Source organism: Pseudopipra pipra, chromosome 9, assembly GCF_036250125.1.
Source record: "Pseudopipra pipra isolate bDixPip1 chromosome 9, bDixPip1.hap1, whole genome shotgun sequence".
Lineage (NCBI taxonomy): Eukaryota > Metazoa > Chordata > Aves > Passeriformes > Pipridae > Pseudopipra > Pseudopipra pipra.
In genome coordinates, this window is record NC_087557.1 from 19,385,631 (window position 1) to 19,404,451 (window position 18,821).

The window sequence follows — 18,821 nt, forward strand, 5'->3', positions numbered from 1 at the left end:
GAGCAGTTGAGTCCTAAGACTGCAGAGGTGTTAAAACCACTTAAAGCAGAGCTGCTGACCAACAGTGAAGGAAGAAATGTCACAGTGGAGGAAAGTTTGTGTCACAAAACAATTCAGCAACACCAATTCAGAGCTGCCAGTCCAGCGTTTTGACTTTACCTGCATGACTTCCTTATGCTTTTTATGCTGGGAAAGGAACAAACTCAATGCTACTTTTGCTAATACAGCAAATACAGGGTATTTTAGCATTAATTCAAAATTTGGTCCTTTATTAGGCATTTTAAGTTTACAAATGGTAACAAAAGTATGACACCTCTGAAGAAAACACACCAAATCATATTTCCAATGCTCTTCAACAGACTTCTCCTTTGAAACAGTCTTTGATTGTTTTGTGTTTGAATAAGCCAAACGTGTTTCCTGACTTTCCCTGGGTTCCAGCAGTTGTGTCCATCCCAAACAGGTTCCCCTGCAGCGCTGACAGCACTCACCAAACACACTCTGTTCTGCACAGTTCAGTCCTGGAGTTCCACAGGTAGATTAACTGATTTTCTTCTGGCTTTTGCTATTCTTGGAGTCCCAGAGTATCACAACATTAAAATACACCAGAAATAATAAGAAGTGTAAGCAGGAAACAATGGACACGGATATGGGGAATAAATCCGGGAGGCTCTGGGGAGGAGGCACTGCGGCACTCAGGAGAGACAGCACACCCATCAGGGACAGGGAAAGGAGGAACTGGAAGATAAGGAATGATGGATTAGGTGTTGGTGATGTAACACCTCAAACAGGTGAGCTGTTACTGCCTTGTTTGGGTGCTCTGTTACAGCCCCCCCTCCACTGACACTTCTGTGCTGCAACTCAGAGTTACAGCAATTAAATCACTTACCAGAATCCTGACAATCCTGGGAAAGGACTTAAACCAAGACACATATCCCTTCAGGGAAAGGGAGAATGCTTTGAGCTGCAGGTCCTCTGCTGAGGTCTTGTCCAGGATGGAGAAGGAGGCCAGGCAGGTGGCCAGGAATGCCGGCATGGTCACGGCGTAGGGCAGGAGCAGCCCGTCCCTCAGCAGGAGAGGCAACATGCTGGGAGCAGGATCATCCCAGCGTGAGGGCACAGATCCAGAGGTGTTCCAAAGAATGAGAAGAGGAAAACCAATAAATACATTTATCCTTACAGGAATTGGGGAAGAACATGGTGTTCAGAGAATCATAGAATGGTTTGGGTTGGGAGGGACCTTAAAGCTCTTCTTGTTCCACCCGCCTGCCACGGGCAGGGACACCTTCCACTGTCCCAAGCTGCTTCAACCTGGCCTTGGACACTTCTCTGGGCAACCCGTGCCAGGGCCTAACCACCCTCATAGGGAAGAATTTCTCCCCAGTATCCCATCTAACCCAAGTGGGAAGCCATTCCCCCTTGTCCTGTCCCTCCATCCCTTGTCCAAACTCCCTCTCCAACCATGTTAATAGTTTCCAACTCACCTGAAAGTTGATACGAGTAAAAACCACGTGGCCATAAAGGGGATTTCATTTATGATTAAGCAAACTGGGCTAGAACGAAAAGAGGAAAAACAGGGATCAGATCTTCCCTTGTCAAACACCCCTTCCAGGTCCATGTGGGACATGCACATGGAACAGCAGCACCAGTGACTGTCCCCTCAGCCAGAGTGACACAGGACAGACCAGCCAGGCTGTACTTCACACCTTCATTTCCAGGTTATTCAGAAAAGCAAATGTGCAGAGTGTTTAAAATTCAACATATTTGTAGGTTAAAGAGCAGCATGCAATAAGAGCTCAAGGAAAAGATCAAAATATATCCACAGGAATATAATTTACTTACACTGCCACCAGAAGAATGGATTTTTCATGGACTTGAAAGGAGAACAGGAAAAATGACAGGGCACAACTAACCTTAGGAAAGGAGATCAGAGCTGGATTAGTGTGTGACTGCAATGCAAAGCTCTGCTTTAGTGTCTCTGGCACAGACTCCACATGGAGGCAGGAGCTCAATGATCTGAGTTTTCTAATTAACTGCTGTATTTCCTCCAGTGCCATTTACAGGCACCAGAGCAGCTCCTGGAACCACCCACACGTGGGTGAAAACACTTGGTTTGAAAGTTGACCAGGATTAGTCAGAAAGCACTTCCTTCAGAGCTCTCACTCCTGCTCAGCTTCACCAAGAACATCTCCACCAAGGAAACACAATGTTCACCCACACAGGCACTGGAAAACCTCAGACATGGTAAGAATTGCCCACCCTTTTGACATAAAAATTTGCTCCTCATCATGAACAGTTAATACACCGGAGTAAATAAACTGGTTTGGATTTGTTTTTGCTCCCACCAAATAAAAAACACACTGAAAACAGCAACTAAATCTTAGAAAGTGTGACTTCTAGGCAGTGTTGTGATACACTCCCAAACATCGCTTACATAAATCAGAAACAGAAATTATCTTGTAACTCTCGAAACTTTTTAGCACCAGCTCCATAAAGTTTTTGATTTTTGCATAAGTCATGGCAATGTGCTTCAATTCAATGGTATGACTAAGGAAAGGCAAACATTTGGGATAATAGGATCATTTTATTTTCAAACCACTAATGAGCTCACAGTGTCCATTTGGGAACTTTTTAATTGAATTTCGCAGCCGATGCAATAAGAAAAACTAACACTTTGGTAGCTAAACAAAAAGAGGAGAAATCCCAACTCTATATGAGGCTTTAATGTGTCTGGAATCTTCTGAAGGCTCTTCGGAGGAAGTTGATAAAATAGAACATTAAACAAAGAAAATTGAGGCTAAAGTAAAAAGTCTGGGTTTAAAAGACAGGTCAGACCCCCTGGACACATGAAAGTAAAGCCCTTTTTAACCAGTTCCTTCAGCATTTCATGGCACACACCCCTCTGTGCTCTGCAGCAACTGCTGTTGGAGTGCTGGTCACACCCCAGTGCTGAGGGGTGGATGAAAACAAGGAGCAATCACAAACAAACACTTACCAAAGCAAATTTAAACCCTCTGAGGGAAGGCTGGACAGTGAGTTTGATACAGGCAGGAAGCAGGCTCAGGAATGTCACAGCAAAACTGGAGAGTTTTGTAAGAAAAACAGTTTAAATACATGAGCAACTACATCCATTAGTACTTCACTCTGCAGGCCTAGACTTGAATCCTTCACTTAGTTGAGAAACAGACCTGTGAGCTCTGACTTCTAAGAGCACTAAAAGGGGTAATCCTTTGAATTTGTAAATTTTAACTGTTTTAACCAGGAGGCTTAAATCACTATATGGACAAGCAGGGAATTCTTCAGTTCCTAACAGCACTTGGGGAAACCCTCATCACTCGAGAGAAAAGTACAGCATAGGAAAGAAAATGTATTTTCAATATTTTAAACACAACTTCTCATAGTTCTTTGAGAAAATTCACTCCTTTTGCAAAAAATAACGCAGATAAAAACTACCTAAAGCACTTAAGTTATGTCTTACCTGAGTTTGAGCTGAGTTTGAGGTGATACTACATTCTTTATCTTTATAAGGACACTTAGACTGCACCAAATATTGGCTACTTTATCCTGGAAGAAAATAAAAAGGTAATTAGTGATAATTATATTCTTTTAAACTTATGTTTGTGACAACAGTGGGGCTTGGGAGGTGGGGATTGTTGGGTTTCTACTATGAGAGTGCAAAAAACACTTGCAGATGTACATCATATTCTTAGATGTACTTGAGCTTATTCTGAATGGAAGTTTCAAGAGACTCAATTAAAACATGCTCTGAAATAACTGAGAAATTGTTCTCCAGCACACAGGACAACTACTTAACTCGTGAGGCCACATATTCTGTGAGAATATGGCTCTGACACCGTGTCCCTGAGCAAACAAACACTGGCACATGGGAGTCCCTTTCCAGGAGGACCCCGTGCTGGCCCCTCTCATTCATGCCTGGCTGTAGCCGTGCTCAGCGCCCGCCAGCACTGACAGAGTTAACCCCTAATAAATCAAGGAGTCTAAAGACATTAGCAGTTGTGCTAGGATCACTTTCCAAATTAAATCTGTAAGCACAGCTCGTGAAACTCATCCCCAAGCAGCTGCTGGAGGCACAGCTGTGTGGACAGAACACCACGGAGGCAGCAGCACCAACAACTGAGCCACCTCCCTCACGTGCTCGCCAGCAACACGGGATATGCCGAGGATTCCGAGGGGACACGGCTTTGGCAGCACCAGCAAACACCACTTCACAGCCAGCACCGTTCTACAGCCTCAGCAAGTGTTCCTGGGCTGCAAAGGGACACAAGGCAAAGAACCTGTCACACACGCCCCGGGCTGAGTTACTGGGCAGTGCTTACGTGGACAATTTCTCATTTTATCCGCATTAGCATCCAGCAATCACTGCCCTGAGCAGCCCAGGAAATATCTGGGCTAATATTAGACTAAAATCCTTCAGCTCTTTCGGACTCATTGGTTATTGTCATTTACAGACTGTATTTTTAAACTTGGTACTGAATAAAAAGTGTGGTGACCCAAACTATTTCTTCATAAATTCCAAATAATCTCCAAGAAAAAGGGTCATTTTTTTGGGGGGAGGGGGTGTCTGTGTGAGGAGGGGTCTTTTTTGGAGAGGTTGTTTGGTGTTTGTTTGTTGGGATTTTTAAATAAACTAGCAGAGAGCACATTAAGAACACTTCTGTACTGCTGCCTTTGGTACATCAACATTAACTTCTGAAGAAAAACATGCCAGCTGTGATATTATCTACATCTGAGAAAGACTGGAAGAATAATAAACATTAATTAAACTACATAAGTATTTGCTTTAATCCCTGTGACAACACAACCTGAAATTCAAAGCTTTATTTTATTGGTTAAGCTTGAAGGTGAGAATCTGCTGTATAAGAGTGTAATACTGACTTGTGCCCTAATTAAGCAAAAGAGCAGCAACAACTCCCTGTGAACTGGGAAATGGGAACCCTTTCTTTCATCCCAAAACTCCTGTGGCATTGCCACTAGATAAGGGAGGAATTGCTTTACTGGATTAAGGCTGCAGTAGTACTCAGCACTTGCCAGCATGCAATAGTCCATAGCCTTAGGAAAAGCAGAACTGGCCTAAAACTTTTGGAAAACATTGTGGAAATTGGCACAAGGTGGGTCAAAAAGGAAGTTCTGGGCTGTACCCACAAAATTGTTTTAAATCCTTTTTTTAAATACTTAATCCCACTGAAAAGAGCTGAGAAGAACGAAAGACAGGCTGAAGCTGTTCACTTTCAAGGTTACATCTTCTGACACTGTCAATTACTATGGAATCTATTTCAATGGAAAAATGTATGGATTGAAATATGGGTCTGATGATGGGATAAGTGTTGTCTACTGGTATAATATCCTGGAAGATGCCAGCTGAGCTGGGGTTAAACACTGGATTAAATAACTGGCAAGGACTGCCTGCTGAAGAAGCCTCTCGAATTACCCGTCCCGTGGTGTGTCTCCCCCATGAAATCCCTAAAGGTCACACTGAAGGTTTCTCAAGAGATCTAAGAATACAGGGCAGGGGCAGTGGGGTGGGGAGAAGAAAACATGCATGCCTCAAACAAGCCTCTGTCAATGGGAAAGAGTCTTCTGAGTACTTGCATGATTTGTTCCACGTCGGTGCCGAACGGGAGCCAGCAGGCAGCGAAGGACAGCACCACTGTCCCTGCCAGTTTGGTCAACAGCACCAACCTGGGCCCAAGAGAAGAAAAAAGCTCTCACTTCAGGAAAAGCAACCCAGCAGAAATACCTGCCTTAGATCTCAGCAGCACATACTCATTTTGCAGGAGAGGAAGATGTTACAAAAGTATCTTCCCCTACAGCTGAATTCAGGAATGCCCACATGCAGATTAGGAGAATCCCACTCTCCATGCCAGGCTGCCCAGGCGTATTCCTGAGAAAGACAGAACAGTTTAAAGCCACTTACCCCTTTCCTTTCAGTCCCTTCTTGAAGCACTTCCCCAGTAAATAGCAAAAAAAGGGCAGGGAATGGTAGAGCTCCATTTGCTTGTAGTTTAAGGCCAAGCAAAAGGCCACGGAGCCCAGGAGGTCCCAGTCATGGGACAAACAAAGGACACCCCACAAGGCAAAGCCGAGGCTCACTGAGTTGTATATGGTTTTTTATGTCAAGGACAAGACACACATCTCAGTTCTGCAAGTCAGTAATTAATGCCCTGAGGGACAGGCATAAATAGCTTGGAAAATTAGTTTTTCCAAGTTAGTTTTAAAAACACATTACCAGTTGTGACTATTTCGTTCACAGAGAGAAATAATTTTACTTCCGTTTAAAATGTAATTTTTGTATTTCTAAGGCTTGATTCAGAGCTTGCACAGGCAAATACGAGGACAAATTATGTGTGTGTTAATTACATATATAAAGTACATTCAGTCAACCAAGCTTTTGGTGACAGTACTATACAACATGCATCAGGGGAAACTTTCTTTCTGTATTTACATAATTAAGGACAAAGCTTTCACAAGCTTCTCCTCCCAGCTCACAAAAGATATGTGCAGAATATTCGAATATATCAGGGTTTAAATTATATGTAATTTAGTTCAAGGACTTCTGAGGTTCTTGTGATTCTATTACACTCACAGTGCACCCTCATCCATGACCAGTTCCCTTAACTGCTAATAATGCACAAACAATGAATAATAGTTACTAAATGCAATGTTGCTGCCTTATGACTTTGAAAACAGGTTCACAAGATCAGTAAATTTGGAACAGACTAAGCTATGCTTACTATTAAATTGCAACAAAATATTAGCTTTGTCTTTTACTTGGTGTTCTTAAAAAAATGAGATAAACCAATAGGGCACAGAATCCCAGAATGGTTTGCTTTGGGGGGGACTTTGAAGCTCATCTTGTTTCACCCCCTGCCATGGGCAGGGACATCTTCCACTAGACCAGGCTGCTCCAAGCCCCATCCAACCTGGCCTGGAACACTTCCAGGGATGGGGCAGCCACAGCTTCTCTGGGCAACCTGTGTCAGTGCCTCACCACCCTCACAGGGAAGGATTTCTCCCTAATATCTAATGTAACCCTGCCCTCTGGCAGTGGGAAGTCATTCCCCTTGTCCTGTCACTCCAGGCCTTTGTAAACAGTCCCTTGCATTTCTTGTATTGCCAGAAATGTCACAATACTTGGTTGCCCTCTGTCAGTGTAGGTATCTGTAGGACACATCCACATGGCCCATGTTGCTTTCAGCCCACTCCCACTTCCCACTCCCAGTCCTCAGGTGTATTTGACAGCTCATTGATTTCCCATCAGCAAACTCCCACCAAAAGGCCCTGATCTTGCAGCAGTTCAGATTAAGCAAATCTTTGCCTTCCTGGGAGCAGGGCACAGGGAGTGATGCTGTGCATGTAAGAGTGGCAGGGCTGGACCAGCCCCCAGAGGCTCTGCAGGACATCTCTGCTTCCACTGCATCCCCCAACATGAGGTCAGCTGACAGCATTTGCTTGTTCATGTACAAACCCAGTACAAAACCAGAATTCTTATTAAAACAGATCCCCTGTGAAGGTGTCTGCACCAACAGGGACCAGTCAGCCCTGGATTCACTTCACTGTGAAGCCAGGACAGAACAGCCCATTTTATAGAACTGAGCATTTCCCACAGCTACTCCTGGCACTCCTCTGCCACCCAAGCAGATCTGAGGTGATTCCCTCTCCAAACACAAATCACAGGAGCACAAGCCATCATTCTCTTCCCTGTCACAGCACCACTGGTGTTGTCTGCAATAAAGTGACTGACAGAAATATGAGCTGGAGGCACAGAAAGAATTATATTCATGTTTGGATTGATTTGTCCCAATATCAATAATTTTTATCTCAAATATGTCTCAGACTTACAGTTTCTTTGATATCTCTGCTTTGGGGTGGCAGAAGCCCCTCAGATGACTTTGTATGCAAGAATAACCTTGTGCCCAGCCAAAAAAAAGTGCTAAAAACAGTGTTACTCCATAAACACAAATTCATCTCAGTGCAGAACAAGGATACTGGAAGTGTCCGTGGTCAATAAGAATGAGGCCTGGATAAAGTAGGATACAGAGAGCACTAGAAACCTGGAAAGAAGGATCAAAAACGAGAGGGGACAAATGATTATTCCCAAATTAGACATTAGACAGAGGAACTTACACCTCTGCAGTACAAAAATATGTCCCTCCTTGGTGCACCCTATATGTAGGAATCTTATTCTGTACAAGTAATCATCTGTCAGTAACAATGTGAGGAATAAAAAAGGTTAAAAATTTTCCATAAATGAGAAAATATTGAATATTGTCTGTCCTTTGCAAACAGCTCAAAGATCACCCACACCCATCTGAAGCCTTAAACCACTCCAAAAACCAGGAGATTTATTTTTCCAAAATGTATTGAATCTACTGTGAGGAGTGTTCAAGAAAAAGCAGTTCTCAGATGCCCCTGTGCCACACCATAACCTTGCTTTTACTACTCAAGTAACAAATTCAGAAAGAAATATAATTCAGGAGTTCATGGCTACTAAACTTCAGAGCATCTTGTTATTGAAAGCATTAAAATAATTGCTGTAAGATAAAATAATGGCTTTTTTAATCTTTTTAACTGAAAAGCCTTTAATATGAGCTACACTGATTGTCAGCTTTACATGGGTTTTGGATGTTAATTAACTCAGTGTTACAGTTCTACCCTGTTGTAACAGTGTTTTCTTTGTTTAATTTACACATACACACACACCAGGTACTTGCCTTCTTTTTAGCAGATGTTTCTTTCAAGGAAGAACAATATAAAATAACTGCAGGAATATAAACCAGCAAATCAGCAACAAACACTGCAAAATAAAGATTAACTTTACATTAGAATCCTCCTAGGAGATGACATGGACAACATACAGGCAAGTGAGCATTAAAATATCAGAAAGTTCTTCATCAGAATAAACTGGGCAGTTCCACTTCAAAGGACAAAAAGAAACAGGTCCACAGAATTTGATCTTGTTAATGTGTGTAAGGCTCATTTCTGATGTCCCAAAGCTGCTGCTTCCACGTGTTCAGCTGTCCTGGCTCCTGGCACAGCCTCAGTCACACAGGGAGCACACTCTAGTTCCTCACATGCCAAAACCAGGGAGGCATTTGGGAATGCCCCAAAGAAATCGGCTCTGACTGGATCCAGGCAGGTTCTTTGATGGGACAGATACTCTGGGGGCACAACTAAGAAGCTCCAGATTGTAACAATCTCTGAGTGAATTAGTGATGTGGGTAAAGAGACTAAAACCAGTGATTTGGCTTTGATAACCTGCCTACAGCAAGTATTTGTAAGAGAGTTGACAAGAAAACAGAACCAGCAGGTTCCCCTGCCTGGGATTATGCCAAGCAGGTGAATTCTCCTTGAGCCTGAGAAAAACCTCAGATTATTTTAAAAAACCAGTTTCATAAAATGTGCAATGGTTCCAAAAGGGAAAGTGTACTTTGCCTCTTTTTAGCCAAGGTCTTTGGAAGAAAACGTTTCAATATCTCAGTTACCCAGTGATGAATTGTTTTGCCAGCTTAAGCCACAACTAAACAAATATACCCAAGGTGTTAGCAAAACAAATACACTGATGCTTCAAATAAAGCTGACATTGACCACTCTGAATTATTTTAATGCATTCTTCTAATGGCTACTGTTAAATAGTGTTTATCAGCTCTCTAGATCCATCAGTGGTTTGTCAAGTGAGTTGATTTCAAAATTAATAAAGACCATTTCAAGGGTAATTAAGTTCTAGTGATTTTTATTTTTTTTTCAATTCGATCAATTACCAGAGACCAGACTGAGAGGTTTGTGAAGTACAGAAAAGCTATTGATGAACAACAAATTCTGCTGTTGCAATCAGAAAGCATTTTGTGGAACTTGAGTGTTGGAGAAAGCAACACAGACTTAAAATGAAGGAAAACAGAAACAGGATAAGAAGAGTTCATTGGAGACATTGCTGTTTTCCTGATACAGTTACCAAATCAAGTTATTGACACATTTTCTCTGTACTTGTTACATCATTTTCTTTGTAGTGGCAGTTCAACATAATCAAAGAGTCAGAAGAGTGACTGCAGGAAAATGAAATTCAGAATAGATGTGGTAAAATAAATTTTTACTTTTTTGTTAACAGTAATAATATCAAATCTCTTTCCCTTTGAGATCAAGTATCCGCTCATAATAAAGATCTCCGAGACCTCAACTGGCTGTTAAGTCAGTGAATGCCAGTCTACATGTAAATTAATTTTAATATAAAAACCAAATTCGGCTAAAAATGAAAAGACTATATATCAGAATGGAAGGGAAAATAAGAATATTATTTTCAAAATTAAAAAATTAGCCTATGCTACAAAAAGTAGCTTTGTTTCAGAGTTTTTAATAAATCGGTTGGGTTGGAAACTTGTTTTTGTATTTTATATCACTATGGCAGAAGAGGAAGAACACAGGACTTTGGTTCATAAATGGACCTGCAAAACCACCTGAGTTAAAGAACTGAGAATAAACCAGAAAAAACAGAGAAGCTGCATATCAAAGATGTTAAATGAGTGAGCCAAAGGTGCAGGACCATGCTAAGGGATGTGATTTCCCTACCTGTTGTCCGCATGAACAGCTTGTGTGGCTGACTCTCGTAGCCCCGGGAGCTGTGCAGGGCAACCCAGTCAGGATTTATTAACTTGGCACTGGAAAACAAAGTACAGACACATCAAAATGCAGACAGTTCTCATTTCCCTTTACACTCCTCTCAGCAATAAAGATGACATGCACAGGAGCATATTCCAAGAGTCAAGATGAATGAGAAGAAATATTTCAAAGAGCAATAGTGATCAATGAGAGATCTTCCTCACCCCCAGATCAGTTTACACTATAAACTATTCCACAATTAAAAAAAATTAAAAAAACCTAATCTTTGGAAAAAGTAAAAAGGGAGTACAATATTTATTAGAACAAGATAACCACCTTCAGTCTGGTTCCACTGACTTTTAAAAAAACAATTGTAAATACCTTTCATACTTAAGTATTAAATATAAACCATTTACAGTTCACATAGATGCCCCACATAACTCTGCCTGTGCACTTTAACCTACATTCTTATTCCATAAGTCTCATTCCAACGGCAGTAAAGCCCTTGTGGAAAAAGTATTCCAATAACAGAATTCTATTTACATGATATCCAGTCATCAAATGACACTGGGGCTCTCCACACATGAGAGCTTTCCCGAGCAATGCACCCAATTCCTACAGCACTTTTTCCCTGGGCATCACTGATCCAGCAGTGGAAAGCTGAATATCCAAGCCACATCTAAAGCTCCTAAAATTTAGACCTGGCAAAAAGGAGAATGTAACACAGAAGTATTTGAAATCCTGAACTTACATGTAAGCACACACAAAACTGTGATAGGCTGTGAGAGGTGGATAATCAAGGCCCCAGTACAGGAGGTTGTTATCACTTGTGTTGAAGTACCTAGAAAAAATAAAATTAAATTTAAGTAAGTATCTACATTTCCAGCTTGGTTTTGGCCCAAGGAAAAGGCTGAATGCTAAATGTATTCAAAATCTAAAATAGAAGGTAGCAACTTGTGTATCTGTTTAATTTTACTGCAAATAAAGAAAATCTCGAGCAACAAAGTAACAGCAACAGTGACTCAGAGGTCACATATTTGTGGCTGCAGAACAGGTTTAGAAAAGCTGCTAAAGTTCATTTATCTGGAGCGGGAAAATCCTAGTTCTCCCTCAGAACTCAGGTGGACCACGTGCAAGAAAGGAAAAGGATTTTCCCATTTGTGATTCCATTGTGTCAGTATTTCTATGGAAGGCTGGCAGCACTTCAAATTGTCACCTCTTCCAAGTGAGAAACAGAGGGTTTTGTCCAAGGAAAAGTTACAACAATAAGGCATCAGATCCTTTTTATCTCCCGGTGAATTACTGATTACTCTACTCCAGCTGCCACAGGGCAAGCTCTTGGCTTTTCCAGTTTCTCTCTTCAAATGCAGCCAATTTTTGACATTTATTATAGTAAATGATATTTCTTGAATTCTTTATGAGCTGCCTGAAGTGTCTTATGAGCTGATGATAAATCACATTTCTTTGAGTTGCATCTCTGCTTCTCATCCTACAATTCAAGACCACTCATGCCAAGGCGGTGCAGATTCTTCAACAGAATGTAATGGTTTGCGACTTTTAGTGAACTTTAAAGTTTGGGGAGTTTATTTTTTTAATTTTACCTTACATAAACTCACAGTTTCAATAAAAACCCCAACCCCATATCCAGTAATATTTATCAAGAAAGCCTTCAGAGTTTTAATTAGCAGTAGGATAAGAACGTTCTTAAAGCAGCCTTTAATAAATAATGTCAAGACTCTAAAGAACAACATAAATAAGAATTATTTAAGTTCTAGAATGTAATCCCTTGCATAGATGTGCTTTTCCCAATGCCCAAGATTGAATATGACTTTGCTGTATTAGAGATTGAATTCCCAGACCAGAACCAATCAAAAAAACCCAAAACTTCCATTAAAAATATAAAATTACATAAATGATAAAAACAGAGAGCAAATACACCAGGACCAAGATGCCCACCTGGCAGCCCATCAGCTAAACCCAGCCTGCAACAGTTTCATCTGGCCCCTGGGAAGGCCTGGAAATAATGGCTGCTATAATTCCTAATTTTAAGTAGATATAGTTCAGTGTAGCAGAGTGGATCAAAGCTACCGACTCTATTATTATGGAATATCCCTTATCCCAGGTTTGGAAATAATAATACAGATACAACAGGATGATCTGAGGTCACTACACAGAGCCACCTGCAGATATTTACAGAAATACAATTGAATTAATATCCTATTCTGTCATATCAGTGTGTTCCCCAACAGCTGAGGCAAAATTACACCAAACACCACCACTGTCCCTGCTGGAAGATGACCTGGAATTCCAATATATTCCAGTTTGTGTTGTATCATATATATGGACTAAATAATTTTTACTGTTCCATGCATGATCTAAGGAATAACAGCAATAATGTAAAAAGAAATAAAATATTTGGAATAATTTTCCTTCTGTTTTAAGTGGTCTGTACAAATTAAGATCACTATCCTTACATCTACATTCCAGGCACTCACATCTAAAAAATCTAATAGGAAATGGGTGGGAACAAAGGACTCAGAGGTGTAAAACACAACCAACATTTCAGTACATTCACCCTTTGTAAGCTGAGCTCCACCAGCACCACCTACCACTGCCTGGTGGGTAAATTGTAAGTAATTTCTTGCCAGTGCCTCTGAGCTTCATAGTCTCCATACATAGGTGGTTTTCCTGCACCTACAAAAATAGGACAAAGCAGTCAGGAATTATTTGGTTTATACAGATTGCTTTCCCCCAGTTATGTATTGCATATTAATATACTACTGATTTTATTCTCCATTCCTCTATGGTATTGCAGAGCAAACAGACACTGCTATGCAGTCTCACAGGGAGGACAAAAAAAGGTATGTGTTCTTTTGGCTTTCTGGATATTTCTGCAATAAGCATTTATCAAGGCACTGTGCGGTGAAGAACTGCTTCCTCATCTGACAAAAAAAAAATCATTTCCAAGTGTAGATGAAAAATGGGGTACTTTCACTGATTTTGTGTGAACTACTGCACTTCCTTAGTCCATGTTCTCACCTGTGTTCCAGCCACGTTGTGGTACCTTACCATTAAAATCAACAACCAGCCTTTTTTCATGAGAAAAAAAGCTTTATCAATGCAAACACTTCAGTGTCTACTCAAATAATTCCCTCAAAGGAAGGTTAACTCTGATACTGGCAGCATGTTAAGCACCTTCACACAGTTTATTTACTTCTATTAACCTGCTTATTGAGAACAGAGACTGGACTGATTGTACTCCCAGTGAAATATTGACATGAGCCAGACAGAGATTTAAGGGTTTCTTTAAAATATAGGAAAGCCATCTATATTTCCTCACATGATCTATGTTTGTGGGAGTCCCACAAGCTCAGATATGTAGTATTTATTCCCAGAAAGTGGAAAGGACATATTATCTCTGCTAACTTATTCCTGGATGGTAGAGAGAATAGATTATCTCCACGATATGACACATTCAACCTAAAGTTTCCTAAATAAGTGAGGTCACTGGGGAACAGGAGTTTTATCAGTGTCAGTTCTGGAGCTATAAATCTAGTGGAACATAGAATCTGCCATAGGATTACTGAAATTCAAGATTTTAATCCAAAGTTTTATTATAAAAAGCCAAATACAGACTGGTCAGTTAATTTAAGAATGCATATTTAGCTTCCATCTATAGCAAGCACAGAGTATACAGACAAACTGGGTTAAAAATTAATAAAAATGCAATATTTTATTTTAAAAGGGTTGTTCCTTTTCCTATCCCAAAAGGAGTTACATGATCATTGTGTAGGAAATCAGATTAAAAAAAATGTTGTTCTAGTTTAGGTATTATTTTAGACTATCTTTCAAAGTCTTGATTGATTTGAAATTAAATCAAGTTTTAAAAATCCTGTTAGCAGTGGAATTGTAAATACTTGAAGTGCAAGAGAAATTCAGTGTTGTGTGGCAAAACACAGGGTGTTTTCTGCCTAGAGATGGGTAACAGAGCCTCAGTTACCTACAGATCTCTCAGAATGGCATTTTCAGAAAGCAAACTCAAACCAAACCAACTGGACATGCAACTCAGGTTCAAGCAAATTCCTTCACTTGAATGAAGCCCAGGAGTTACCAGTTCAATCACCAGAATACTCCTGAACAGCTCCAACCACTCAGGGGATGAGGCTCCAACTGACTCAACAGAAAACCAGAGCTGGACTAAACTGAGCTTGGGATACTTTTAACTGATGAAGGTTGAAAATAATGGTTCATTTTTTATTTTTTTTCCTCAGTTTGCAGAAAGCAAGCTCAGAGCAAGCTTATGCTAAATGGGAATGGCACTGAGAGGCTTGGAAAGAAACTTGCTAATTCTTTGCAAGTGTTCTGACATGGGGAGGAGAAAAACTCATCCATTAACAGGATACAGCTGTAGCTCAGGCTGTAAACAAGCTCAAGGAAGCACAGCTCCAAGGCAGAGTAATCCCTCACTCCACGTCACTTTTACACTGTCTTCATTAGCACTACTGTAGTTTTAAAACCATCATTTATATTTAGCTGTCTGATATCAAATTTAAAGGACAATAGTAAACAAATCTGCAGTTGGACTGCAATATTCTGCACATAAAGGCACAGGGAAGAACAGCCAGATGTTCAACCTAAAACACTGCTGACCACCACCACCCCTCAAAAAAAAAAAGTTTTGGTGTTTTTTCCCCAGTATTTTGTTCCAAGCAGCTGTGATGTTAATCATTGCACTCTTCAAAAAACAAGAGCAAGGAATTCTGAGGGAAATCAAGAGACACTAAAATATGATGACACTTTAAATAACACACCGTTTCCTATTTATGATTTCACATAAATAAAAAGTTGATTTTAATGTACCACGAGGCCCATAATTCAGCCTGTGAAGGTGCATTACCTGAGTAGGAGCCCAGTGACACAGCCCAGCGCACAGTCAGTGCCAGTAACACAGTAATTGTCATTAAGCTCCACTTCTCCATGGCTGGCCTTTGTAACAAGCCAAAAGGGACCTGAAAAAAGACCACAAACATTGCTACAATACCATCCAGGGGGTTGTTCCTTGGGGATTACTGCTAGTCCTGGTTAAGGCCACTTAGTTTCTCAGTTAAGAGCACCACTGCCAAATTAGGAAGAGTGTAGGTCTGGGATAGGCAGCACTGCTGGTTTAAAGGTATTACAAGTTATTTAAATGAGGGCTGATCTCCCAGCAAACTTAGTTGACCACACTAAGAATCCAGTAAAAATAAGAAACATTGCCAAATCTGTAAAAATTAAAGGCCACATGCATCAAACTCAGAAAGCAAAGAACAGGAAAATAATTATGTTGCCCTATGTAAAAAGAAAAAAAAAACAAAACAAGCCACTAACTAACTATAGAATATGCAAACTTTGACCCAAAGAAACAAAAATATTTTAGTCTGAATTAGAAGAAAAGTGAGGAAGAAACTAGTCCAGCCTTGATAGTGAGAGATGGGATGAGCCTGGGTACAAGTGGCACAGATTTTCCTTGCAGGAAAGGCATCATTTGACTTAAGAGAGTTTAATATACTTGTTCATGAGCAAAAAAAAAAAAAAAAGGCAACAACAACAACAAAACCACACAAAAACAACAACAACAACAAAAAAAACGCAAACCAAACAAAAAAAACCCCACAAACCAACCTCCTCACAGCAGCAGTACTAAGCTGCTGTTTTAGTAACAGACAAGCAACATCCAAGGCATATTTAGGTGATTCTGCTCAAACTACATCCATATTTATTTCCTATTCACAGAAAGCTGTGACCCAGCACCACCAAGGGAAAAGTTAATTAATAATATAAATCTGTGGCAGCAGTAGATCACCATCTATCCATAGAAAGGTGAACACTGACATTTGCATGTTTTCAATGTGCCTAAACCACAGGGGAGGCACTTTTATCTAAATAAAAGATAATGGGGTCGACTCTGTAGATCCTTTCACTCTAAGTGGACCCTTGTGCTTCCTAAATTTGGGTCTAACAGACCCAGGGTCCTATAAGAATTCCAAAATCAAGCATCACAAGCCTGGCCCTTCCCTTCTATAAAATACATCTGCCCTTCCCTTCCAGTTCATCAAAACATTTATTAATTAATTACACCTTTTTAATTTCCACATAACATCTACAGACTCCCCCATCTCTGTTCCTCTCATTTACTTCTGCCATTCCCTGTTTTTGGAATAACTTGTTTTTCTGAGATACTGAATTTCTTTCTCTCCCCTCAAAAGCGGTTCTTGAAATAATTCTTTCCTACTTATTTTTCAGCTTTAGTAATTATCTCACACCTCCTGAAACAAAAAGCCACGCTTTTATTAGAATCTAGAGCACAAATCTCTAGTTTCTGCTATCCTGTGAGCAACAATATTAAACAAGGAAGAGGTTTCAGGGGATGATAAAGCTGGTTTGGTCAGTCCCAAACTTTTCACCTTCTGCCTCTGCAGGAGCGACACTGAGGGTCTCTATAGTGAGATGCCACCTGGAAGCATATGGTGCAAATCACTCAAAAATCCCACTATCCTTCCACACTGCCCACGACGATAAATAACACCAACACAGACCACCCACTCCTGGCCACAGGGACGCTGACAGAACTCAGCCAGCGACGCACAGCCCTTAATACAACTTGCTTTAGATCAGCACACGTCTCAGCAGCGCCTTTCCCCTCCTCAGAAACGCGAACGCTGAATGAAGAACTTAATCTGTTGCAGCAATACCCGTCTGTGATCCTGCTGTTCCCCTCACCCTGGTCAGGAGGTGCTTTTACTCCTCACAGTCCTTCATCCCCCTCGTAACTCACTCACCCCGCTCTCAGATCCCACTCACACACCTCGCACCCCCCGGCCTCCTCAGAGACCCCCAGGATAAGCTGTCGCTGAGGGACTCACGGCCAGGGCTCCCTGCGAGTCCGCCCGAGCTGCTCCCACCCACCAGCGGACCCTGCTCCCCTCAGCCTCCAGCCCCCTGCTCCCCTCAGCCTCCAGCCCCCTGCTCCCCTCAGTCTCCAGCCCCCTGCTCCCCTCAGCCTCCAGCCCCCTTCACCCCTCAAGTCTCCAGCCCCCTTCACCCCTCAGCCCGCGCAGTCCCTTCACCCCTCAGCCCCCCTCGCCTCCCTCAGCGCCCTCATACCCCTCAGCCACCTCAACCGTGTCAGCCGCCCTGGCCTCCCTCAGCCCCGCTCACCGCCCCGCTCAGCCGGTCCCGTCCCGTCCGTTCCCGCCCTCGCTCCCTCCCCGGCCCGGCCGCCACGCGCGCTTCCGCCTGTGAGGCGCCTTCCGGGCGGGCTGTGCGCATGCGCGGGGCGGAAGCCTGGGAATCCTTCATGGATCCGCGGGGGGATGGAGAACTTCAACTCTGGGAGAGCTGGGGGTGTTCCCCTGGAGAGGAGAAGGCTCCGGGGAGACCTTAGAGCCCCTTCCAGTGCCTAAAGGGGCTCCAGGAGAGCAGGAGAGGGACTTTGGACAAGGGCCTGGAGGGACAGGACAAGGGGGAATGGTTTCCCACTGCCAGAGGGCAGGGTTAGATAGGATATTGGGAAGGAATTCTTGGCTGTGAGGGTGGTGAGGAGCTGGGGTGGAATTCCCAGAGAAGCTGTGGCTGCCCCATTCTTGGAAGTGTTCCAGGCCAGGTTGGACGGGGCTTGGAGCAACCTGGTCTAGAGGAAGGTGTCCCTGCCCATGGCAGGGGGTGGGACTGGATGAGCTTTAAGGTCCTTTCCAACCCAAACCATTCCATGATTCCATGGCACATGTAGTGCTCACATCTCCATGGCAGCAGCTCAGGCAAGTGGGGGATGCGCTACTGGGCATTGCTGATGAAAAGCACAGTCCTGGCACTTGGGAAGCCCAGCTTTTTGTTCAGGAAATGAATCTCAGTGTGGGTTCATTTTCACAGAAGGAAGGGAGCAGCTGGAAGACTTGTTCTTCAACACACCAGGTCACTGGGAAGAAGCTCCTCATCTCATCCTACCCCCTGCCTTGGGCAGGGACACCTTCCTCTAGACCAGGTTGCTCCAAGCCCGGTCCAACCTGGCCTTTCCTTCTGGCTGTGTGTCTGACTGAAACTGAATAGAAAACTGATTCTTTTTAAAACTAACACCACATACTGAGGTTTTCGTGTCCAGACCTTCCACATGAGCTGCCAGCAGTGCTCTCCTTGAACTGGAATCCCAGGACTGAAAGTTGTGATGGGTTTAAATA

The 18,821-nt window shown here is 42.2% G+C and overlaps 1 protein-coding gene across 1 annotated transcript; it reads right to left on the bottom strand.

Moving 5' to 3' along the window:
- Nucleotides 1-248: 248 nt before the first annotated feature.
- On the bottom strand, nucleotides 249-17,894 carry ALG6 (ALG6 alpha-1,3-glucosyltransferase). Its single transcript, XM_064664994.1, has 15 exons — nucleotides 17,806-17,894; nucleotides 15,506-15,617; nucleotides 13,218-13,302; nucleotides 11,360-11,449; nucleotides 10,579-10,667; nucleotides 8,730-8,812; nucleotides 8,005-8,069; nucleotides 5,933-6,118; nucleotides 5,562-5,697; nucleotides 3,476-3,561; nucleotides 2,993-3,077; nucleotides 1,840-1,910; nucleotides 1,482-1,550; nucleotides 887-1,085; nucleotides 249-735 (listed from the first exon to the last, which is right to left on the bottom strand). The coding sequence occupies exons 2-15, from the start codon at nucleotides 15,585-15,587 to the stop codon at nucleotides 538-540; spliced, it is 1,524 nt and encodes a 507-aa protein (XP_064521064.1). The 5' UTR covers nucleotides 15,588-15,617; nucleotides 17,806-17,894; the 3' UTR covers nucleotides 249-537.
- Between the last annotated feature and the right edge of the window lie 927 nt (nucleotides 17,895-18,821).

What these genes read in the sequence shown, in the direction of transcription:
- ALG6 (XM_064664994.1), bottom strand. Translation starts at nt 15,587, where the DNA reads ATGGAGAAGTGGAGCTTAATGACAATTACTGTGTTACTGGCACTGACT. An exon ending in GCTGTTCATGCGGACAACAG is followed by an intron (nt 8,813 to 10,578) that starts GTAGGGAAATCA and finishes TTTATTTTGCAG; the next exon opens with TGTTTGTTGCTGATTTGCTG. An exon ending in AAACATCTGCTAAAAAGAAG is followed by an intron (nt 8,070 to 8,729) that starts GCAAGTACCTGG and finishes CCTTCTTTCCAG; the next exon opens with GTTTCTAGTGCTCTCTGTAT.